This window comes from Eumetopias jubatus, unplaced genomic scaffold, assembly GCF_037043125.1.
Source record: "Eumetopias jubatus isolate StellerSeaLion01/CBP00866 unplaced genomic scaffold, mEumJub1_p1.0 scaffold_10, whole genome shotgun sequence".
Lineage (NCBI taxonomy): Eukaryota > Metazoa > Chordata > Mammalia > Carnivora > Otariidae > Eumetopias > Eumetopias jubatus.
In genome coordinates, this window is record NW_028274816.1 from 51,162,799 (window position 1) to 51,182,803 (window position 20,005).

At 49.3% G+C, this 20,005-nt stretch overlaps 2 protein-coding genes across 3 annotated transcripts in view; one reads left to right on the forward strand and one right to left on the reverse strand.

Annotated features, from left to right (window-relative positions):
• Positions 1–549: 549 nt before the first annotated feature.
• On the reverse strand, positions 550–4,850 carry GMFG (glia maturation factor gamma). 2 transcript variants are annotated; one of them, XM_028090745.2, is made up of 7 exons: positions 4,743–4,850; positions 4,226–4,322; positions 4,055–4,104; positions 3,198–3,247; positions 1,392–1,474; positions 890–963; positions 550–745 (listed from the first exon to the last, which is right to left on the reverse strand). In XM_028090745.2, exons 1-7 carry the CDS (start codon positions 4,743–4,745, stop codon positions 674–676), a joined length of 429 nt encoding a protein of 142 aa, XP_027946546.1. In that variant the 5' UTR covers positions 4,746–4,850; the 3' UTR covers positions 550–673. The 2 variants fall into 2 exon arrangements, with proteins under 2 accessions (XP_027946546.1, XP_027946545.1); XM_028090744.2 differs by lacking the exon at positions 4,743–4,850 and adding an exon at positions 4,494–4,678.
• Positions 4,851–8,993: 4,143 nt separating this feature from the next.
• Positions 8,994–20,005, forward strand: part of SAMD4B (sterile alpha motif domain containing 4B) — a 37,767-nt gene continuing 26,755 nt past the window's right edge. The window contains exon 1 of the mRNA XM_028090741.2: positions 8,994–9,084. The gene's annotated coding sequence lies outside the window, so the exon portion shown is untranslated. The remainder of the gene's footprint in view (positions 9,085–20,005) is intronic.

Consider the following 20,005-nt stretch of genomic DNA (forward strand, 5'->3'; position numbering starts at 1 on the left):
ATACCCCTCAGGGGTCCACTGAGAGCCCTGGATCCTCTCTCACCTTCCCCAGCCTTGGGTCCTCAGGCCTCCCTAACCCCACAAACCACCCACCCCAGCAACTCCCTGAAGCAATTATGTTTGATCCTCCAACAACTTTTCTGCCTTTAAATTCTTCCAGCCTGGGGGCTCACTGAGAAAAGTAGCATTCAGAGCCAGCTAATGCCTGCTAGCTCCTAGAGCTGGGGTGGGAAGTGGGGAGGAGAGGAAACAGGCACTCTGCCTCCTTCACTCTCAGGAACCCAGGTGTCCTTATTCCCCTAGGAGTGCCGCCTCCTGGATTCGGATATTTTCCAATTCCTCCCGGAAACCACCCCCCCCCCCCCGCCAACTCCTCCCCAGGAAACCCTACAGGTCCCTCCCTTTCTTTCCGAGAAACAGGTACCTCCCCCTCGCCTTTCCTCCTGGGACTCAGCGGGCATCCACTTGGTCTGCCTGCCCTCTGCTGGCCTAAGGCCGGTACTGCAGGGACCCTTGGCTAGCGCTCACAAGGAGAAACAGAAACAGAACTGAGGATCTCTGAGTTCTTGCATTTTAATTTCTGTCGGGTCTCAGACGTTCAGGTTCTAGGGGTCCCAGTTCCCAGTTTCTTCAGGGACTCCAACATCAGGAATCCAGTTCTCCAGCCCAGAGGTCAACGAAAGAAAGACAACTTCTCTTGGAGCCAGGCCTCAGTGAGATCATCAGTGGTGCGGATTTCAAACACCTGGGCAGGGAGAGTTCTCCACATTAAGACCCACTCAGGAACCGAGGGGGTGAACACTCTGACCCCCTCCGCCCCTCAGAACAGGAGCCCAGACCCTCAGCCCATCCTCCTTAGCCCTGGGGAGCCTCAGCCCCAGGCCCAGACCTTTGTGAGTTCTGCAGTCTGCACCAGTCTGTTTTTACTCCCTGCATACATCATCTGCTGTTCAGGCTTGCAGCCTGTAGGAAAAAGAGGAGAAAAGAGCATAACTGGGGGACCCCGGTTATCACTAAGGCCCTAGCAATGTCATGTAGGCCCTGAAGTTTTCAGAGTCCTGAGAGCTGTTCTAAGGTGGTCTCTTGCTGCTATACCCAGAGTTTTGGGGCTTGTTTGGGGGGGGGCTTGTTATTCTGAGGGTCCCTGGAGATGGTTTCGAGGCCACACAGGAGTTTCTAAGCAAAAGGGAGAGGTTAACTGGCTTATACACCTTGGGACTCAGGAGGATGGGTGGGCCCTTAAGGAATCTGAGTCCCCACCTCCGCCCCGCTGCCCTCCCAGCCCCCACCCACCACACGTGCCACGCGCTCACACCAGTCACACATTCCTGCACACCCCACGCACAGAATCTAAGACCCTCTTGTGATGGACAGGGAGAGCCGTGCCTTACCCACGGGGCTGGAGAAGATGAAGCACAAAGGGTAGGACACTCGGCCGTCCTCATGCACGTACTTGTAGCTGTAAACCACGAACCTACACCAGCGAAAGGGAATGCAAATTCAGTACTTCCACCTGGAGCCCAATGCCCATTACCTGAGTCCACAATCTCAAAATCTTGCCTGAGTCTGAAAAGCTAGGCTTAACAAATGAGACCCCAGGATACTGGCCTCAAACACAAAAGGATGAAAAATAATCATGGTAGGTGCTTGTTTGATTCACAATGACCCTCTAACGTAAGTGCTCTTATTATCCCCATACTACAGATGGGAAAACCGAGGTCCTGTGGTTTTCTTAACGAGGTTCTCTTGGATACAGGAAAGATTTGAGCCCAGGGAATTCAGTGCCGGAGTGTAAGGGCTCAAGTACCATGTGGTACCGTCCAGAGCTCTAGACCTCTGGCCTGAGACCAGGGCGGGCTCCATCATTTGCCAAGCACAGTGCGAAATGGAAATGTGGGGCCTGCTGTTCAAAAGGCAGGAGAAAAGCTATTCCCTTCCCTCCGCAGTCTCTCTCCCGACTGGTCATGGTCTTTTAAAATTTGTTACTTCAAGTCAGGCTCTCTTGGGCCTGGGGACACTAGCAGGGGGAGTACAGATGCTCGCAGAAAGACCCTTGAAATTGCCATGCGGGGGGGGGAGGTGTGCCAACCCTGACCCTGATTCTGACCCTCCCCCCATCTGCACTCAGGCCCCCTGCGAGGGACAGAGGACAAAAGCACTCACTGGGTAGGGCAGTGACCAGGGGAGAACCTGTCCAGGGCCGAAGGAGGGAACATGTGTGAGCCGAAGAAGGCTCCAAGCCCCCACACATGCTCCACTGTCCCATCAGACTTTATACAAAACACAAATTCAAAGATAAAACCATAAAAAATTTCCAGATGGCAGGCAGCCGCAGAGCACTAAGCCCCGTCTGTGTTTGAATCTCCCTTCTGTGCATGGGGCCCAGTGCAACCGCACATGTCAGACACCTGGGGAGCTGGTCCTGGCTGAGATCGAGAGCCTGAGATGTAGGGTCAAAATGCTGGGGCACCCCAAATTCACCCTAGTGGAGATGAAAAATCTAAACAGACTAGATTTCATAGGAGTTTGACGTCAAAGAGCTCCTCCGTACAAAAAGCACCAGACTCAGGGCGCCTGGGTGGCTCAGTCATTGGGCGCCTGCCTTCGGCTCAGGTCATGATCCTGGGGTCCTGGGATCGAGCCCTGCATCGGGCTCCCTGTTTGGCGGGAGGCCTGCTTCTCCCTCTCCCACTCCCCCTGCTTGTGTTCCTGCTCTCACCATCTCTCTCTGTCAATAAATAAATAAAATCTTTAAAAAAAAATAAAATAAACTTCAATATAATCGCAAAATTAAAAAAAAAAAAAAAAGCACCAAACTTAGGAGGCATCACACAGGATTCCCCCCATCATTAAAGGTCAAACGACTCCTCTGCTTCCCAAAGTATTCTCAGGCATTGAAAAAGAAAAATTTCATTTTTTGTTTAATGAAGTAAGTGCAATCATGAGACCAAAACCTGACAAAGTTTGTACAGAAAAAAAAAAAAAGAGCAAGCTCTAATATCACATATGACTATCAGTGTAAAATTCTGCAATAAAATATTAGTATACAAACAAAAAGTCCTAGGGTGTGAATTCGTGGCCTCAAACCCAGATCAGAGCCTGTGATTAAGACTAGAATCCAAGGGGTCCCCCAGTCTGTTCCTTCATCATCACCCCCTCTCCCCGGCTTGACCCTCCCCTCCCTACCCCTAGGATACCTGGGCTGTCTCTCTGGCAACTCTGTTTTTAGTTCGTCTGGAGAAATGTTCTAGGGGGGAAGAAAAAGAAAAGACTGTCAAAGTAAGCATGAACTATGTGCCAAAGCACTGGTCTAAGAAACACACATAGATCAACTCATCCACTTCTCCCACAATTCTGTGCGGTAGCTTCTCTTCTTATCCCCACTTTACAGGTGAGCAAACTGAGGCCCAGGGTTGTGAAGACGCTGGTCCAAGGTTGCGGATAGCGAGCGGCAAGATTCAGATTTGAATCTGGGTTCAAATCGTAACCATTTTGCTACACTGCCTTTCAAAGGACCTGAGAGAGCCCAGCTCCTAGCCAGTCCCCCTCCCCTGTCAAACAGCCCCAGCCTCAGCCTCCATGGGCCACCCCCCAAATCCTTACCATAACACAAGTAAGCCTTATCATCATCCCCGTGTGACTGATAAAGACAGTGAGGCAAAAAAGAGGGATATCTACCCTTTTATAAAGGATTTCCCCTGGCTTTTTGTTGACTTATCTGGAAACTTTCATTTAAGTGCCAATAAAATATCATCACCACCATCATTTTATTGAGCATATTCTATGTGCCAGGCCCACTTCTAAGCTCATGACAAGGATGAAAGCATTGAATCCACAGACCCTATGAGGTAGGTACAGGTATCCCCATTTCACAGATGGGGAAACAGAGACCCATACAGGTGAAGTTTCTTGCCTCGAGTCACAGCTGAGCTGGGATTTGACCTCCAGGCCTTCCTGGCCCCCAAATTCAGGCTCTTAGCATCAGTTCCAGCCCCCTGGTTCTCCCAGTCCCACCCTGCCCTTTTTGGGGGTCCCATCCATCCCAGACTCTCACCTGAAATTCTTCCTCGAGCACCACCATCTGCCGGTCTTTGTCCACCTTCACTGGGGAGGAATGGCACAGAGGGGTTAGTTGCCCCTTCCATCCAGTGGCAACACTAGCCCAGATTTCCTTGTTTGTCCCCACCCCCTCTGCCATCCTTCCAAGGGAGGAGATGACACTCACTTATTATGGCTGCATTGTCCGTCTCTTTTCTGAAGCGAAATTTTCTCAGCTTTTCCTTTAGCTCAGGGTCCACCTCGCACACCACCAGGGAATCGGACTGCCAGAGAAGCCCAGAAAGAGCTGAGCTGGCCTGGTCTCAGCCCCCCACCCCCTTCCCCAAACCTCAGTTTCTCCATCTACTCATGAAGAGGTGGGTCTAACGGCTCATAGGACGCCTCTGGGTACTTTAGGGAAAGGGCGCTTTCCTCAGGCAGGTGCTACCCCTTACCAGTGCACACATTTGGGGTGTAGGGCAGAAGCTGGGCTCCAGCCCTCTAGGCAGGTGCCCTTGGGGAGCACTTGAGGAGACACGGGGATCTGCTCGCCTGGGGCTAAACCCGGAACCAGCCTCTCTCTTCCCCACAGCGGGGTAGCCCTCCCAGCCCCTGACTAGCCCACAGGCTGACCTTCACCCAGGCACTCTCCCAGGCCCAGCCCCAGCCCCCAGCCCTTCCCATACACCCCCCAACCCCCTGACCATGACTTTTCTGTCCACAGGCCTCTTCTTTTCTCAGTTCCGCTGTCTTCTAGAGGTGGGGACCAGGGCTGCAGGGGGCGGGGTGTGGGGCAGGGGAAAGGTTTCATCCAACACCACATCCTGTTTATGCCCATTCTGGGACAACTGTCTCAGAGGGCTCCTCCCCTTCCTTCCTTCCCCTCATCTGCCAGGACCTCCCAGGCTTTGCAATCACCCAGACCGGGGTTCAAATGCTGCCTTGCTGTGTGACCCTAGCTAAGTAACTTCACCCCTCTGATTCAGGATTCTTGTGAGGATAAAATAGCTTCACATACCTCCTGGCATGGTGGACATGCTCAATACACAGTAGATAACAATGAGCTCTTTAGTTCCTCCCCTCCTCCAGGAAGCTCTCCTGGATTGTCCGCCCTCTGGAATATTTTGATTCCAGAGTAGAAAAGGGGAGCTTAGGGATGTTGGCTAGCCAAACTGCCACCCACTGCGTTGATGGGGAAATGGAGACTCCACAGCACCCAGGTAATGCTGAATTTTTTCCTGCAGTTATTCAACTTCAGGGGCCTAATAATGGGCCCTACAACAACGGTGTCCAATTCTGTCAGACCGCTACCCCCTTTTTTATTAGGTGCATTTTGTGTTGCCCCCTATCCCACTGTGAAATGAAATTCCTAGATAACGTAACCTACTTATACACAAACTCCCCTCCCCCAAAATCAATACAATGTCCTGTCATATAAAGGAGAAATAAAAGGGAAGTAATTTATGGGAAAACTCCATGTATTTCAGTGAGAAAATATAAGCCAACAAAAGAGACTCTTCACAGGTCCCAGGTCCCCATTGGCTGGCCCGCCATGCTGGCTCCAGCTGTAGCCTTCCAGAACGCCCTCCACAGGCACTGGATCCCGCCCTGTCCCCCTCTACTGACGGGTGTCACTGGAGCTATTCTCCTCCCTGCATCATCAATGTTCCCATCCCTACTAAGATCTTTCCTCTTGGCCTACACGTGGGGTTGTCTTCCTTCTTAAAAACGAAGAACCCTATCTTCCGTCCAGCACTGCCCATTCATTTCCTTCCCTTTTCAGCAAAACTTCTCAAAAGAATCATCTACACTTGCAGCCTCCAATGTCTCCTCCTGATTTTCTCTTCAGCTCTCTCCCAGCAGATTGTTACTCCTGTCCCCATCCCCTGAAGTACCCTTGTCGGGGCCACCAATGACCACTATGGTGTTGGACCTAATGGTCAATTATCAGTCTTCCTCTGTCATCCCCTGTCAGCTGCATGTGACACCATCCATCCCTCTCTGTGCCCTGAAGAAACACTTTCCTCCCTTGGCTTTCAGGACAACACCCTGGCCTGGTTTTCCTCCGAGTGTTCTAGCTGCTGCTTCTTGGCTTCTCTTGCTGATTCTTCCTTTTAACGGTGGGGTGTCCCGGGGCTCAATCCTTCGTCTCTTTTTCACCTACCATCCTCTTTTGATTTCATCCAGTTTCTTGGCTTTCAAAGGGGATACCCTATTTATTTCTCCAGCCTGGGTTTCTCCATGCACTCTACACTCCTACATCCAGCTGCCCAGCTGACATCTCCACCTGGATGACTGTCATCCTTAACCTGTCTCATTCCTCTCATTGTACACTAGAACTTGTCAGTTCTGAACTTCATTTTGAAATGTAACCAGACGGGCGCCTGGGTGGCTCAGTCGTTAAGCGTCTGCCTTCCGCTCAGGTCATGATCCCAGGGTCCTGGGATCGAGCCCCGTGTCGGGCTCCCTGCTCGGCAGGAAGCCTGCTTCTCCCTCTCGCCCTGCTTGTGTTCCATCTCTCGCTGTGTCTCTCTCTGTCAAGTAAATAAAATCTTAAAAAAAAAAAAAAAGAAAGAAATGTAACCAGAACCTGCCCAACTCCCCCCTCCACGGCCCATACCCTGGTCCCATCCACCTGCATCACCTGCCTGAACTCTTGCGGCAAACTCCTCACTGTTCCCCTGCTCCCCCTCCCATACTCTATTCTTCACAGGAATGCCAGAGGGATCCTAATAAAACCCAAGGCAGATGACATACTTCCTCTCTCAAAACCCTCCTACAGCTTCCATGTTATTTGAATAAAAGCTAGAGTCCTTACGGTGGCCTTTATCTGGTGGTCTTTCCCCCTCCTCCATTACCACTTGGACCTTGTCTTCTCCTACCCTCCTCTTTGCTCACTCCATTTCAGCCATGTTATCCTCGTTGTGGTTCTGTGAATAATCCTGCCACTGGGACTTTGCACTTGCTGTTCCCTTTTTGGAACCCTCTTTCCCTTATGATTTACCCCTTCATTTCTTCAGATTTCTGCTCAAATCTCACCTGATCCAAGACACCTTCCCTCCCCAAAATAGTGCTGACCTCATCACTCCATTCCCTCAGCTTGCTTTATTTTTCCCCGTAGCACTTACCACCAAGTCACATTGTATTTATTTATCATGTCCCCTCAACCAGAATGTAAGCTTCAAGCATGAATGTAAGCTTTGTTCCATTGTTTAATTTCTAGAACCTTGAACACCACCTGACAAATATTATGTTAGGTACTTGAATATCGTTGAGTGAATAAATGAACTGTTAACTATGGAACTACTATATATGCTGTGAAGGTTTTTACTTAAATGTAGGGGGTAATGGATGGGGTTTGTGATATCCCCTCCCCTGGCTTGAAATGACCTTTCCTCACTGCATCTTCCTCTCTGGCTGCCGCTTCTCAATCTTGGAGAGATGTCGATTCCTTTGCTCAAACCTTAGGTGTCCCCCTTTCTCAGGGTTCTGTCCAGTCCTTGTCTCCGTTCATCCTTTGTATCCTTCCAGGCTAGATCACTAACACCCACAGCTTCATTACCATCTTTGATGATCGTCAAATCTTGGTTTCCAGCCCCAATTTCTCTCTTAAGCTCCAGACCCGGTGCTGTGCCACCACCCAGCCCCCCACTGCTGGTGGCCCACACTGGACTCAGCATCTTGCAAACCTGCTTCTCCTCTGGGTCTCCTTCTCAGGGAGGCACCACCAACCCCTAACCCCCCAGGCAGGGGCCTTGTCTAAGATTTCACCCTCTCACCCTGCTCTGCGGCCAGCCAGTCCCAAGGCAGGTTCACTCAGCCTCCTGGGCGTCTCTCCCGACCCACACCGCCTCCCTTTCCCACAGTCCGGTCCGGGTGCAAACGCCCCTGTCCCACCCCAACTGCCTCCCTGTACTGAAAGCCCCCAGTTTTATTCCTTCCAATCCACGCTCCATATGAGAGCCAGAGCCATCTTTCCACACGCCCAACTCACCATGACTCTCCCTGGCTTGAAGCCCCTTCCATGGCTCCCTAGTGTCCTCAAAACAAGCCCAAACTCCCTCAAGTGAGCAAACATCTGGCCACAGCTCATTTCCCACCACTCCTTGCCTGGAACTCTACACTCCGTCCACCCCGACCGCATTTTCTTTGAGTTCCTCTAACACGCCATGTCTCTGTCACCTTCTGGGTGAGGGCCCCCGCTCCGCTTAGTCACCAGATCCAGGGAAGTTTGTGGAAGGAACAGATTACAATACTCAAAGCAACAACTCCCATTTGTTGACGGCCTCCATTGTGCCAAGAGCTTTCTACGCATCGTCTCTTTCAATCCTATTCCCACTTGGGAGAGGGCTGCGGTGGTAGAGCTCTGACTCCAGAAGCCTGAGCGCCAAACCGTAACCTGGCCGGTCGGGCCCACCTGGGCCCAGGCCTTAGGCGGGCGGTGCAAGAGGGGCGGGGAGGCCGGCCTTGAACACCAGATTCAGGAATTGTGACCTAGCTCACGGCCACTGAGGTAGACGCGCGCGAGACTGCCCCCTGCGGGCCGGGAGGCCCAATCCCTGGCTCCGCCGCGCCCGTTGCCCACGGCAACGCCGCGCGCGCCCCGCCCCCGCCCCCGCCCCGCCCGCCAGCCCCGAGGCCCCAGCGGGGCCGACTGCCCGTCAGCCCCGCGGCCAACCAATCCCACCGCGCAGGGGGCGGGCCTCTGGGGCCTCGCTCAACCTCCAGCGCTCCCCTCTCCGCCAGGACCCCGCCTTTCTCCGCGCACACCTCCCGCCCTTCGGACTGCCCTCGCCGCCCGTTGGCGGGCGCGCCGTTCGTCACCGCGGCGTGAGCTAATGCCGGCGCGCGGCGGCCCCGGCGGGGCGGGGCCAGGGGCGGTGACGCACGGCGCGGTGACGCAGCGCGACGGCGGCGGCGGCGGCGGCGGCGGCGGTGGTCGGTGCGGGAGGAGGGAGGGCAGCTCGCGGGCCGGAGAGGGGGCGACGGCGGCGGCGGGGGCCTGAGGAGGCCCGAGCGGCGGCGGCGGCGGCGGAGGCCGAGGCGGTGAGTCGCGGGCAGACCCGGGCGGCGGCGGGGCGGCGGCGGGTCGGGGCGCGCGGGGCTCGCCTCAGGGCGCCCCAGGCCGCGCGGGCGGCCCCGCCCCCTCAGGGACCCCGAGCAGCGGGCGGCGGCGAGCGCGGGCCTCGGGGGTCCCGGCCCTCGAGAGAATCCCCCACCCCCGACCCCCGAGTCGCCCGCCCAGGCCGCCTGGGAAGCTTTCCTCCGAAACCCTCCTCACACCCTGGGGACCGCGAGGGGCCGGGCCGGGGACCTTCCCCGTGTGACCCCCCCGCAGGTCTGCCTCAGACACCTCCCTGGAGGGCGTTCCCACAGCCCCGCCAAACCCGCCCTAGAGCCCCCCTGAAAACCCGCACCGCTCCTCCGGCCCGAAATCTTTCCGAGACCCCCCCCCCTTACGTCCCCACCGTCTTGTCCAGACGCCGGCTTAGGTCTCGGAAATCTTCCTCAGCGAACCCCTTCTCTGGCCCCAGATCCCCCATCCTCCTCCGTCCAGAAATATTCCCCGGAGGCCACTCCTCATCTATTCCAACAATGTGTGTCATATCTCCTCCTGGAGCCTCCCTCATAAGCCCTAAAAATCTCCTGCAGTCTCCCTGAGATCCCCTCCAGACCCAGCACATTCCGGAAATCTTCCCCAGAGACCTATTTCACATATCCCCACAATCTCCCCAGGTCTTCCCTCTCACGGGTCCCCAAAATTTTCCCTCCTACCTACCCCCCCATTACCAGAAATCACCTGGGAGACGTTTCACTCATGGCCCCCAAATCTCGGAGCCCCCTCCCCGCCACCATGTCCTTTGGAATGTCCCTGATAATACCCTGGAAGTCTTCCTCAGAGACTCTCTGAAGTGTCCTCACATCCCCAAAATTCACCTAGAGGGACCACCCACCCCCCACGCACCAGCCATCTCCCGTACACACTCCCCCTTCACAACAAAGTCATCCCTTAAGACTCTTCCACAGATCCCAAAGATTTCAGGTCCCCCAAGTCTCACCAGCCTGAAATGCCCTAGAGATCACCCTCACATACCCCAAAAATCTTCCTCCAAGACCACACTCACTTATCCCAAACATTCCTCCAGAGATTCGCTAAAATCCCTGGAGAACTCTTATCCCATATTCCAGAAGGCTTTTCCACAGCCCCTGTTACATACCCCAACTCTTTCCCGGTAACCTACACCACATGTTCCACAGATTTCTTCCGGATTCCAAAAAGGTCCCTTGTAGTCTCTGATACTCTCTAGAGTCCTCTTTAGATGACCCTTGAAAATCCCCCTTTCTAGACTGATGTTTAGTTGAAGTTTCAAAACCCTTTAAACCGTAAGACTCTCTTCATGACCTCTGTGAGATGCAGTTTTTCTAAGACCTCCTCACATCTTCTCAGAGACCTCGGCAACCCCTCAAGCCCTCCTGGGATAAGCCCTTGAAATCTCTCCCAGGACCCTTCCGACACCCCCAAGAACCCACTGAATCACTGCTCAGAGACCTCCTGCCTTACAAAGATACTTTTCCTAGAGGTTTCCCTCCCTGAACTCTTCTTCACAGGTGCCCTCAGGCCCTCTAGAACCTCCTCCCCATTCAGTCTTCCCTCAAAATAACAGCTCCTGCTCTTAGAAAGTCCCAGAATTCTTTCTGAAAAACCTTCTACTCTGACATTCCCATATTCCACTCAGAAGACCCACCTTTCCCATACTATATACCCTTTCGAACACTTTACTCAGAGGTTTCTCCTCACCTGAGCTCTCTTAGGAGTTCCTGAAAAGACCTCTGCCATCATGCTCCAGTACATCCAAGATCTCTCTCAGGAGACCACACCTCCCCCAGACACCCTTTAGAGAATTTTCTTCAAAATTGCTCTACATCAACAACCTAACTCCCCGCACTTTCTGAGACTTCTTTGGAACACTCCCTCATTTCCACCTGTGACATCCTCATCCATTCAGGACCCTATCAGATTTACCCCTTTGGGATCCCTATTTATACCCTCTCACCACCTCCATTCTCTTTCCTTTGAAATCAACTTAGAGATCCTTCTCAGATCTGGACCTCCTTCCCCCCATTGTCCCTTCAGAGGCCCCCAGCATCTTCCAGGCTCCCCTCATCCCTGAGAGCCTCCACTGTCTCCTTTTAATAAAAAAATCCTCAAGAGACAGCCTCACCTCTTGAAATCTCAACCCTCAGAGACTTCTCAGGCCATTTTTCTTAGGTTTCATCCTCATAGACTCCTCCTCCCTTCGGAGGTTGAGAGACCCTTAACACCCTCCTTAGAGACTTCTTGAGGACTCCCCCCATTTTCTTTCCAGCAGCCTTCTCTTTCCTTTTCCCTTTTGAGGGTCTCCTCACTAAAGAATCCCTTCCCCTGTAGCAGTGGTTCTCAAAGCATGGTCCTTGGACCAGCATCAACATCACCTGGGAACGGGTTAGAAATGCAGATTTTGGGGTCAAGCCCAGACCTACTGAACCAGAAAACCTGAGAGTAGGACCCAGCAGTCTGTTTTTAGGGACCCTCCTGGTGACTCTGATGTATGCTTGAATTTGAGAACCATTGCCCCCTGAGAGGATTTCCCTTTTGCCACAGAAAGCCCACTGAAAGATGCTTCAGGGTATGCGTCTGCGCTCCTGCCCACCCCCATTTTCCTGAGAGTCCCTTTTGTGAAATATCCACCCTCCAGAAAGTCTCCTCGCCCTCCTTGAAAGGATTTTGGCTTCTCTCAGAGGTCACCCCACTCTGTGAGCAATTACTTCATATTCTACCTTTGAATGATTTCTTCTCAGGTCTTCCTCAGCACTTTTACCTTCTGGCTGCCCCTCCACACCATACCCTAGCCTTTGGTGCATCTGCTTCAAATTGCTATCTCCTTGAACACCTATGTCCATCTCTAATCTTCATCTGTTCCTCTCCACATAGGCACCCTCCCTTTAGGGCACCTTCAGGTCTTTTCGTTCTCTGTGTCTTACTGTCCAGAGTCCTCCTTTTTACTTCTTAGGGCACCACTCACCTTCTCCCTGTAGTTTTTCATGTACTTGTCCACTCACCCTCACTGGACTAGCAAGTTTGGAAAGTACTGGGATGTGTCTTATTTGTCTCTGAATCCCACAGTGGGAATCAGAGAATGGGCAGCTCTTCCTTCGCATTTGGCCAGAAATCTCTAAGTTTTTCAGATCTTACTCCCCATTCAGGTTCTATACACCTTCCCCACCCCCTCCTGTCTTCTCTCTCTACCCAACCCCCATTGCCTCTCCTCCTAGAAGAGGCTGTCTTGCCCCTCCCACTGCTATTTGAGGGACTTTTTTTTGTGTTCACTCCTGATTCTGAGCTGCCTTAGGTCCTATTCTTGGTGACCTGCCTTACCCCATCCTGGTTGGCTTCACAGCCTTTATAAGTCTGGGGCCTCCACAGGGCTCTCAGCTTTCTCTGAGGGATTCTGTTTCTGTCTAGGATCGAGAAGAGGAAACAGAGATCACAGGATAAACACTGGAGCCTGCCTTCAGTGAGCTCACAGTACATTAGAGGGGTTGGGCAGGTACATGGGGCAGAACATGAGGTACAGATTATATGCTTTGGAAATTTGGCAGTGAAAGAAGGAGCCCTTTATCTGGAAAGACTTAAAGGAAAAGGTGGTATTGGGCTCGGTGATGTTCCACAGGAGTTGGGACAGTGGTGAGTAGCCTTCCAGGCAGAGTTAACAGCTTTGCAGTGGGTCAAAGACAAGGCCTCCTCATCTCCCATCCATGGCATCTCTTCTCTTCTCTTAAAGGACAGAGATGAAAGAAAACAGATCTCTTCCATCTGTATTGTATTTGCCAGCTGCACTTTTATGACCCATAGAGTGATAATATTAATGACTACTGTTTATTGAGTAGTTATTATTTGCCAGTCACAGTTTAAACGCTTCACATGTATTCTCACCTCATGTTCCTCATAGAAACCCTATGAGGTAGGTAAGCTACAATTAATATCACTTTACAAATGATGAAATTGAAGACAAGTGGCACAAATGGAAGGCCTCTGGACCCTGTCCATCCCAAGATGATAGTCCCGTGAGTCATAGAGTGGATTTTCTGTTCAGATAGGGTTGGGTGCAGTGAGGCATAGTAGCATAGTGGTTAAGTATGCAGACTCGGGGGCCAGACAGGATTTGCATCCCACATTGTCACTTACCAGTTTTGTCACCTAGGACAATTACTTAAATTCTCTGGTTCTTAGTTTCCACATCTAAAAGATGAAAGTAATAATGATATTCTATCTTATAAAATTACTGCAATGATTGAATTAGTTAATATATATAAAGTACCTAGAACAATGTTCTGCGTATAAGTGCTCAGTGTTATCAAAAATAAATGGTAAGTAAGTAAATAAATAAATGGCTCATGTCAGCCAGGACTCCAAAAACATAAAAGAACCTTAGTCCTTAGTTCAAACTGGTTTAATCAAAAAAGAGAATTAGTTGGTTCATGTTACTAAAAAGTCCAGGGCTGGGTTGGCTTCAGACCTAGCTTCATCCAGGAATTCAGACAATCTTCTCAGTAATCTCTGCCCATTTCTCCAAGGAGTTAGCTTCATCCTCAACAGATTTCTACTTTGTAGTGACTGAGATGGCCTTCAGCAACCCCAGGCTTAGATCCTACTTCCTTAATAGCCTTAGTGGAAAGAGAACTCTTGCCCAAGAGCCCCAGTTTGAAAACAGTTTCTTTCCTGAATAAGTGTGAAATAACAGAAGATCCTTAGGAACATGTTTGGGGTTCTATACCCTGGAATTCTCTCTTGCTTGCTGAGGTTGCTGTGAGTCCATCTCATGACCTTTCTGAGTACTGGTGGCAGTCCCCCTCCTCCCTTGTTCTCCAGCCCCAGTCATTCTCCACTCTGTGATGGTTTGGATCCGGAGAGAGTTTATGGTTAGCCTGACCCAACCAGACTTTCCTTTGGGATCTCACTGATAGAGACAGGGAAGAGATGACTGCCCGGGTTTGGTGGTAGCCTCGGTAGGATAGTGGAATCCAGGAGTAGTGGTGTTCAATCCTGTACCTCAGCTTTGGGTTTTCCGGACTGTGAACTTTGTGAGAGGGTTAGGTAAATTACCTTGAGTAGGGTTTTGTTTTGTTTGTGTTAGTGTAAATTTGTTGAATAGAGTCTGATTGAGGGCAAGTTACAGAACAACAGTATATACAGTGTATAAATCTCAACTCCAACAGTTAAACAATTTATGGAGGCACTTTTATAGGTACAGGACATATAGCAGTGAATGAAACAGCCAAGGTTTTGGAACTCGTGGTGCTTACATTCTGATGGGGGAGTGGAGAAGATACATAAACAAAAGAAATCAGTGATATGTGCTGTGAAGGAATTAAAATACTGTGAAGGGCGCCTGGGTGGCTCAGTCGTTAAGCATCTGCCTTCGGCACAGGTCATAATCCCAGGGTCCTGGGGTCGAGTCCCACATCAGGCTCCCTGCTCGGCGGGAAGCCTGCTTCTCCCTCTCCCACTCCCCCTGCTTGTGTTTCATCTGGACTAATGTAATGCCTCCTAATCTACCTCCTGCTTCCAGTCTTACCCCTGTTTTCCTTGCAAAAATCAGTGAACATTCTTTAAAAAAAAAAAAAATTTCAGATCATGTCACTGTCTTGCTTTAAAAACCCTCTAATAGCTTACCCTTCTTTTCCTTGCAAAAATCAGTGAACATTCTCTCTTACACAGGTAGTTAAGTGGTAGGATTCTGTTTCCAGCCCAGACAGTGTGGTCCCAGAGCCACCTGAGTTTTACGAAAGAAAAAGGAGGGCATGTTTAGCTGATGTTAAGAAAGAATTACTGGGGCGCCTGGGTGGCTCTTGCTGTGTCTCTGTCAAATAAATAAATAAAATCTTTAAAAAATAATAATAATAAATAGAGTGAAAAAGAGGGTGGCTGTGGCCACTATATTTGGGGTGGTTAGAATTGGCCTCTGAGGAGGTGACAGTTGAGCCTGAAAACCTGAAAGATGAGAAGACACCAGTTGTGGGATGATCTTGGAGTGGGGCATTCCAATCTTAAGCATTGTTTGATGTGGAGAAAGGACTGCTGCAAGGGTGGGGGGGGTATTTTTCACAGATACAGTGAGGGTGTGCTTGCTGTGTGTCAGGTGCAATGCTAGGAACTGAAAATGTAGCAGTGAATAATACAGCCACAGTCTTTCCTTCCCTCATGGATCTTACAGTCTAGGCATTTCTGGAAGAGCTGCAGCCTTCAAAGAAATACCTTTCGATGATATCAGACCAAAAACTCCTTCTTGGGGAGATGAGGAAGACTGGGACACATATGAACCCAGATCTGATTGATGAGAGGGAACCAGCCATGTGGTGATCTGGGGAAGAACATTTCAGGTAGAGGGGTCAACAGCGACAAAAGCCCTGAGTTGGGCTCAAGGAACAACAAGGAAACCAGTGTGAGGGAGAGGGGGCAGGGGATTGGAGAGGCTAGATCATGTAGGGCCTTGTGGGCCATGGTAAGGAATTTTACATTTTCATTTAAGAGACTTGGGAAGCTATTAGAGGGTTTTTAAAGCAAGACAGTGACATGATCTGAATTTTTTTTTTTTTTGAAAGAATGTTCACTGATTTTTGCAAGGAAAACGGGTAAGAATGGAAGCAGGAGGTAGATTAGGAGGCATTACATTAGTCCAGATGAAAAAAGATGGTAACTTAAATATGGTGGTGGCAGTAAAAAATCAGAGAAGTAGATGTATTTTGGGTATAGAGAAAACAGGACTTAATGATGGGATTAGAGAAAGAGAGGAATCCAGGATGATAATAGCTAACAACTCTGTGAGAGTACGTACTATTATTAAACCCATTTTACAGATGAGAAAACAGGCACAGCAAGGTGAAATCTCTTGCCCAAAGTTACACAGGTAGTAAGTGGTAGGATTCTGTTTCCAGCCCAGACAGTGTGGTCCCAGAGCCACTTGAGTTTTAGGAAGGAAAAAGGAGGGCATGTTTAGCTGACGTTAAGAAAAAAAAAGAATTACTGGGGCACCTGGGTGGCTCAATCAGTTAAGCGTCTGCCTTTGGCTCAGGTCGTGATCTCAGGGTCCTGGGATTGAGCCCCACATCAGGCTCCCTGCTCGGCGAGAACCCTGCTTCTCCCTCTCCCTCTCTGCCTGCTTGTGCTCTCTCTCTTTCTGTCAAATAAATAAATAAAAAATAAAAAAAGAAAGAAAAAAAGAATTATCAAGACCAGAGGAATAGATCTTATGGAAGAGAAAGGAGTCCAAGATGACTTTAAGAAATTCTGAGTTGTCCACAGAAAGGTGATAGTTGAATCTGTGGGAGTTGATTATCAAGTGATAGGATACAAGTATAGAGAAAGGAAAGAGATAAAGATACTGTTTTATTGGGGAAGGGTCAACACATTTAAGGGTGGGATGAGTGAAAGAGAGCGATACATGGGGGCAAGGGGGAAGGGGTACCAGCTTCCTCTCTACTCCAGGGTTTCCCACAGCTTCCCAGGGGGCGCTTATCTTCCAGGAGGCCCTGCCTGGCTTCTCCCCTCCTCTCCCTCTGTTCCTCAGAACTATTCATACAAAAGCCTCATTCTTGGCTGAGGCAATAGTATGCATATTTTGTGTACATATTTCAGGAGTTTCTGAAAATAATGGTTGGTCTTTACAAAAGAGAAGTTGAGCTCCCTTAGCATCTGACATTCTCCTGTTCTCCAGTCGGGATAGTGAGTTAACGTTAGGTAACTAGCCTGTTACCTTGTTCATGAAGTATGAATTCCTGAAAGGCCTAGGTGGGTGCTATAGAAGGGCTAGGAATGGGTAAGTAGGCTAATAGGACCCCCCTTATTTAGAGATGTTGTTATTAAAGGGTGTACCTTTTGCCCAACTTTTCTAGGTGGAAGGGAACTTATAGGAGGCTGTAATATTCTTAGGAATAAGCAAGAGCCAGACTATCTGGCCTTGAAAGTCTGAGCTGTGTGTAGTCTTAGGCAAGTGACTTAACCTTTTCTGTGTCTCAGTTTCTCCATTTGTAAAATGAGAATAGTACTGTGTGTGTATATCTGTAGATATGTGTGTAATACATGTGTATCTCACGTATATGTGTGAAATACAGCATATATGTTGTTTTTAGAATCAAATGAACTCATCCACAGAAAGGTGTTAGCATAGGGCCTAACATATGACAGGATCGGTGCTATAGGAAGATATGCTAAGGATCATGGTAGGTATTTTTATATACATTGTTTCATTTCATTCTTATAACAAGCCTCACTGAGGAAGAAACTGAGTTACTTGCCTAAGGTCAACACAGCAAGTAAGTATCAGTAGGAGAGCCCAGGTTTCGGCCATATCAGACTCCACAGCCTGGCTTCCAGGTGAGGAGAGCTGACCTGCAGAGGCACCTCCTATCTGTGGACCACTTCTTGCTGCTTGAAGCCAAGGAAGGGAGCCTAGTGAACAGTTTTTCCTACAACCTCTTAGCCAATTTTGGCTTCATTTCTCACCCTCCAGGGTTGGTAGATGCTTCCAAAGGTTACTTGGTCCCATAGAGACCAAATATGGCAGCAGTAATATTGGACTGTTTGAGAGGCTTTTGCCATAGCGGTTCCCCTCTAGTGTCTTGCCTCAAATGAGGGAGTTGTTTTTTGGTCATACAAAGACAAGACCAGAGCACTGGTGAATTCTGTTTTTGTATGGGAGCAGTCAAGGCTCTTCCAACTTTAAGTGATAGAAACACAACTCAAACTGTCCTTAGCCCGAAAGGTATTTATTGGTCCATATAACTGAAAAGTCTGGGGTGAGAGGCTTCAGGCTAGCTGGATTTGATCCAGGTCTTCAAATGTGAACGGGTCTCCTTCTTTGTCCCCTTATCTCTTGACTCTGCTTTCATCTGAGTTAGCTTCATTCTGAGACAGGCTGTCCCTGTGCGGTAGCAGAAGTGGCAACCAGTAACGTCAGGAGGTGTTGTATATCTGAGTAACTCTAATGGAGAACTTACTGTCCCTAGTAGTTCCAGCAGGAATCCAGTGAAGACTTTCCTTGGCCAGTAGATTTTCTATGTCTACTCCTGGAGCCAAGGAAGACAGTTAATTTTTCAAAGGTACCAGAAGATGGGAATGGATGTTTGGTAAGCAGATCCACCAGAATCCATCACAGTAAAGTGCCTTGGAATAGTCAGTGCTGATGCCTCTTTCGTGGCCCATCGTACCAACCCAGGCCTTCCCTTCTCATTGCTGCCATGCACCCAGGACAGGGGGTAGCTGGGGACCTCTAGCCCTTCGATGGAAGAAGGCCATACAGTCCTCACCTCCAGTCACCATCCAGACCAAACACCTAGCATCCTTCTGTCCTAAAAGTGACTGTTTCTCTAAAGCCCCCAGTGTTTATTGAGAATTGTCAGGGCCATTGCTGGGCATTAGATCCTCTCGGCCAGTCATGTTCCCGAGCAGCTGGGTGGTTTGAAGTTATAAACCAGAGAGGCCTGAGGGAAGGATAGTTCCAGACTCCTGGTCTTTTCACAGTTTGCATCCATCTATTCCAAGGACTGCAGGCCACAAGCTTTGTTTGTTCCTTATAGTGGTTTATTGTTGCTGTTTTAATGTGAATTTGTTTCCAACATTTAAAAATAGGGGAATTTTATTTAAAAATCCTGATTTCTGGTTCCTCTTTTAAAAACAAAAACAAAAAGACACACACACACAACTAAGACCTAACAATACTGGACCCAAATTCCCCCATGGCAGCAGTTGATTAGAGCTAAAATAAGTGACTTCTCCCTTTAGACAGGGTATGTACTTTCCAATTCACCATAGTCCTCACCAGCCTGCTTCATTCAAAACCTGGCCTTATTATTAAATGTCACGTTTGAGACGCTGGTCTGTTCCGCAGCTTTGCTTATTTGGGGGAAGAAGCTGGTCAGCAGCTTATTTAGGGGGCACAGTGCTGTTGCTTAGGAAAAGTAACAAACCAGTAAAAGTTCATGGGAAAGACAGTGCACAACTTTGGTCTGTTTGTGGATTTGGTCATCTTTTTGCCGTAAATGCTGTTGGCATATCAAACCTCTCGTCACAAATGTTCCCTCTGAAATAGTAACATGTCCTTCTATCTTATGAGTTGCCACCCAGTGAAGGAATCCCTCCCACTCCCAAGGGATGTTCATCTAGCTTCCACTTGACCACTTCCATCAGCCAGGGAGCTTATTACCTCCTCACATGGCAGCCAGTTCCTTTCTTGGACAGATATATTATTTTAAAATTCTTCCTTATTTTGAGGCAGCTGCTGTCTCCGTGGGGCTGAAAGCCACAAAATGCTGGAGCTGGGAAGGGAAACTGATTTTTTCAGGCCTGTGAACTACCACTCATCCATCCTGCATTCAGGGCAAACATTGATAATCACTCACAGTGTTCTTTCTCACTGAGCTGGGAAGTAGAATGCAACCTGAAAACTTTTTCAAATAAAATTATTTAAAAATTACAAAAGTAATATGTGTTTACTTGCAACTAGTGAAATGCTACAAAGTCATATGAAGATAGTTAATAATTCCTTCTTCTCTCCAAGGTAACCAATGTGAACAGCCCAGGGTGTGTCCTTATACGCATTTCTTTATACACATGCATGTATAGATATTATACATAAGGGGTTTTGTATGGCTTTTTATTTTCTTTTTACAAAAATGACATTGTATTGTATATATTACTGTGGAGCTTTTGATCATCCCTGCAGGTTGGTGGTTAAAGATCAAACACTATATATAGTTGTGTTTTTTGTATTCTGCTCTCGGGATCAAGCATGTTTTTGATAGCTACACAGTATCCCATCATGTGAGGTATGTCCCCAGTTTATTAATTATTGCCCTTTGATGGGTATTCCTATTGCTTCATTTCTTCAGGATCCTTCTCACCACAGTGCTCCAAGCAGCCACTACCAGT

What these genes read in the sequence shown, in the direction of transcription:
- GMFG (XM_028090744.2), bottom strand. An exon ending in TTGCCAGAGAGACAGCCCAG is followed by an intron (nt 1,475 to 3,197) that starts GTATCCTAGGGG and finishes TCGCTGGTGTAG; the next exon opens with GTTCGTGGTTTACAGCTACA. An exon ending in AGACTGCAGAACTCACAAAG is followed by an intron (nt 746 to 889) that starts GTCTGGGCCTGG and finishes CTCCCTGCCCAG; the next exon opens with GTGTTTGAAATCCGCACCAC.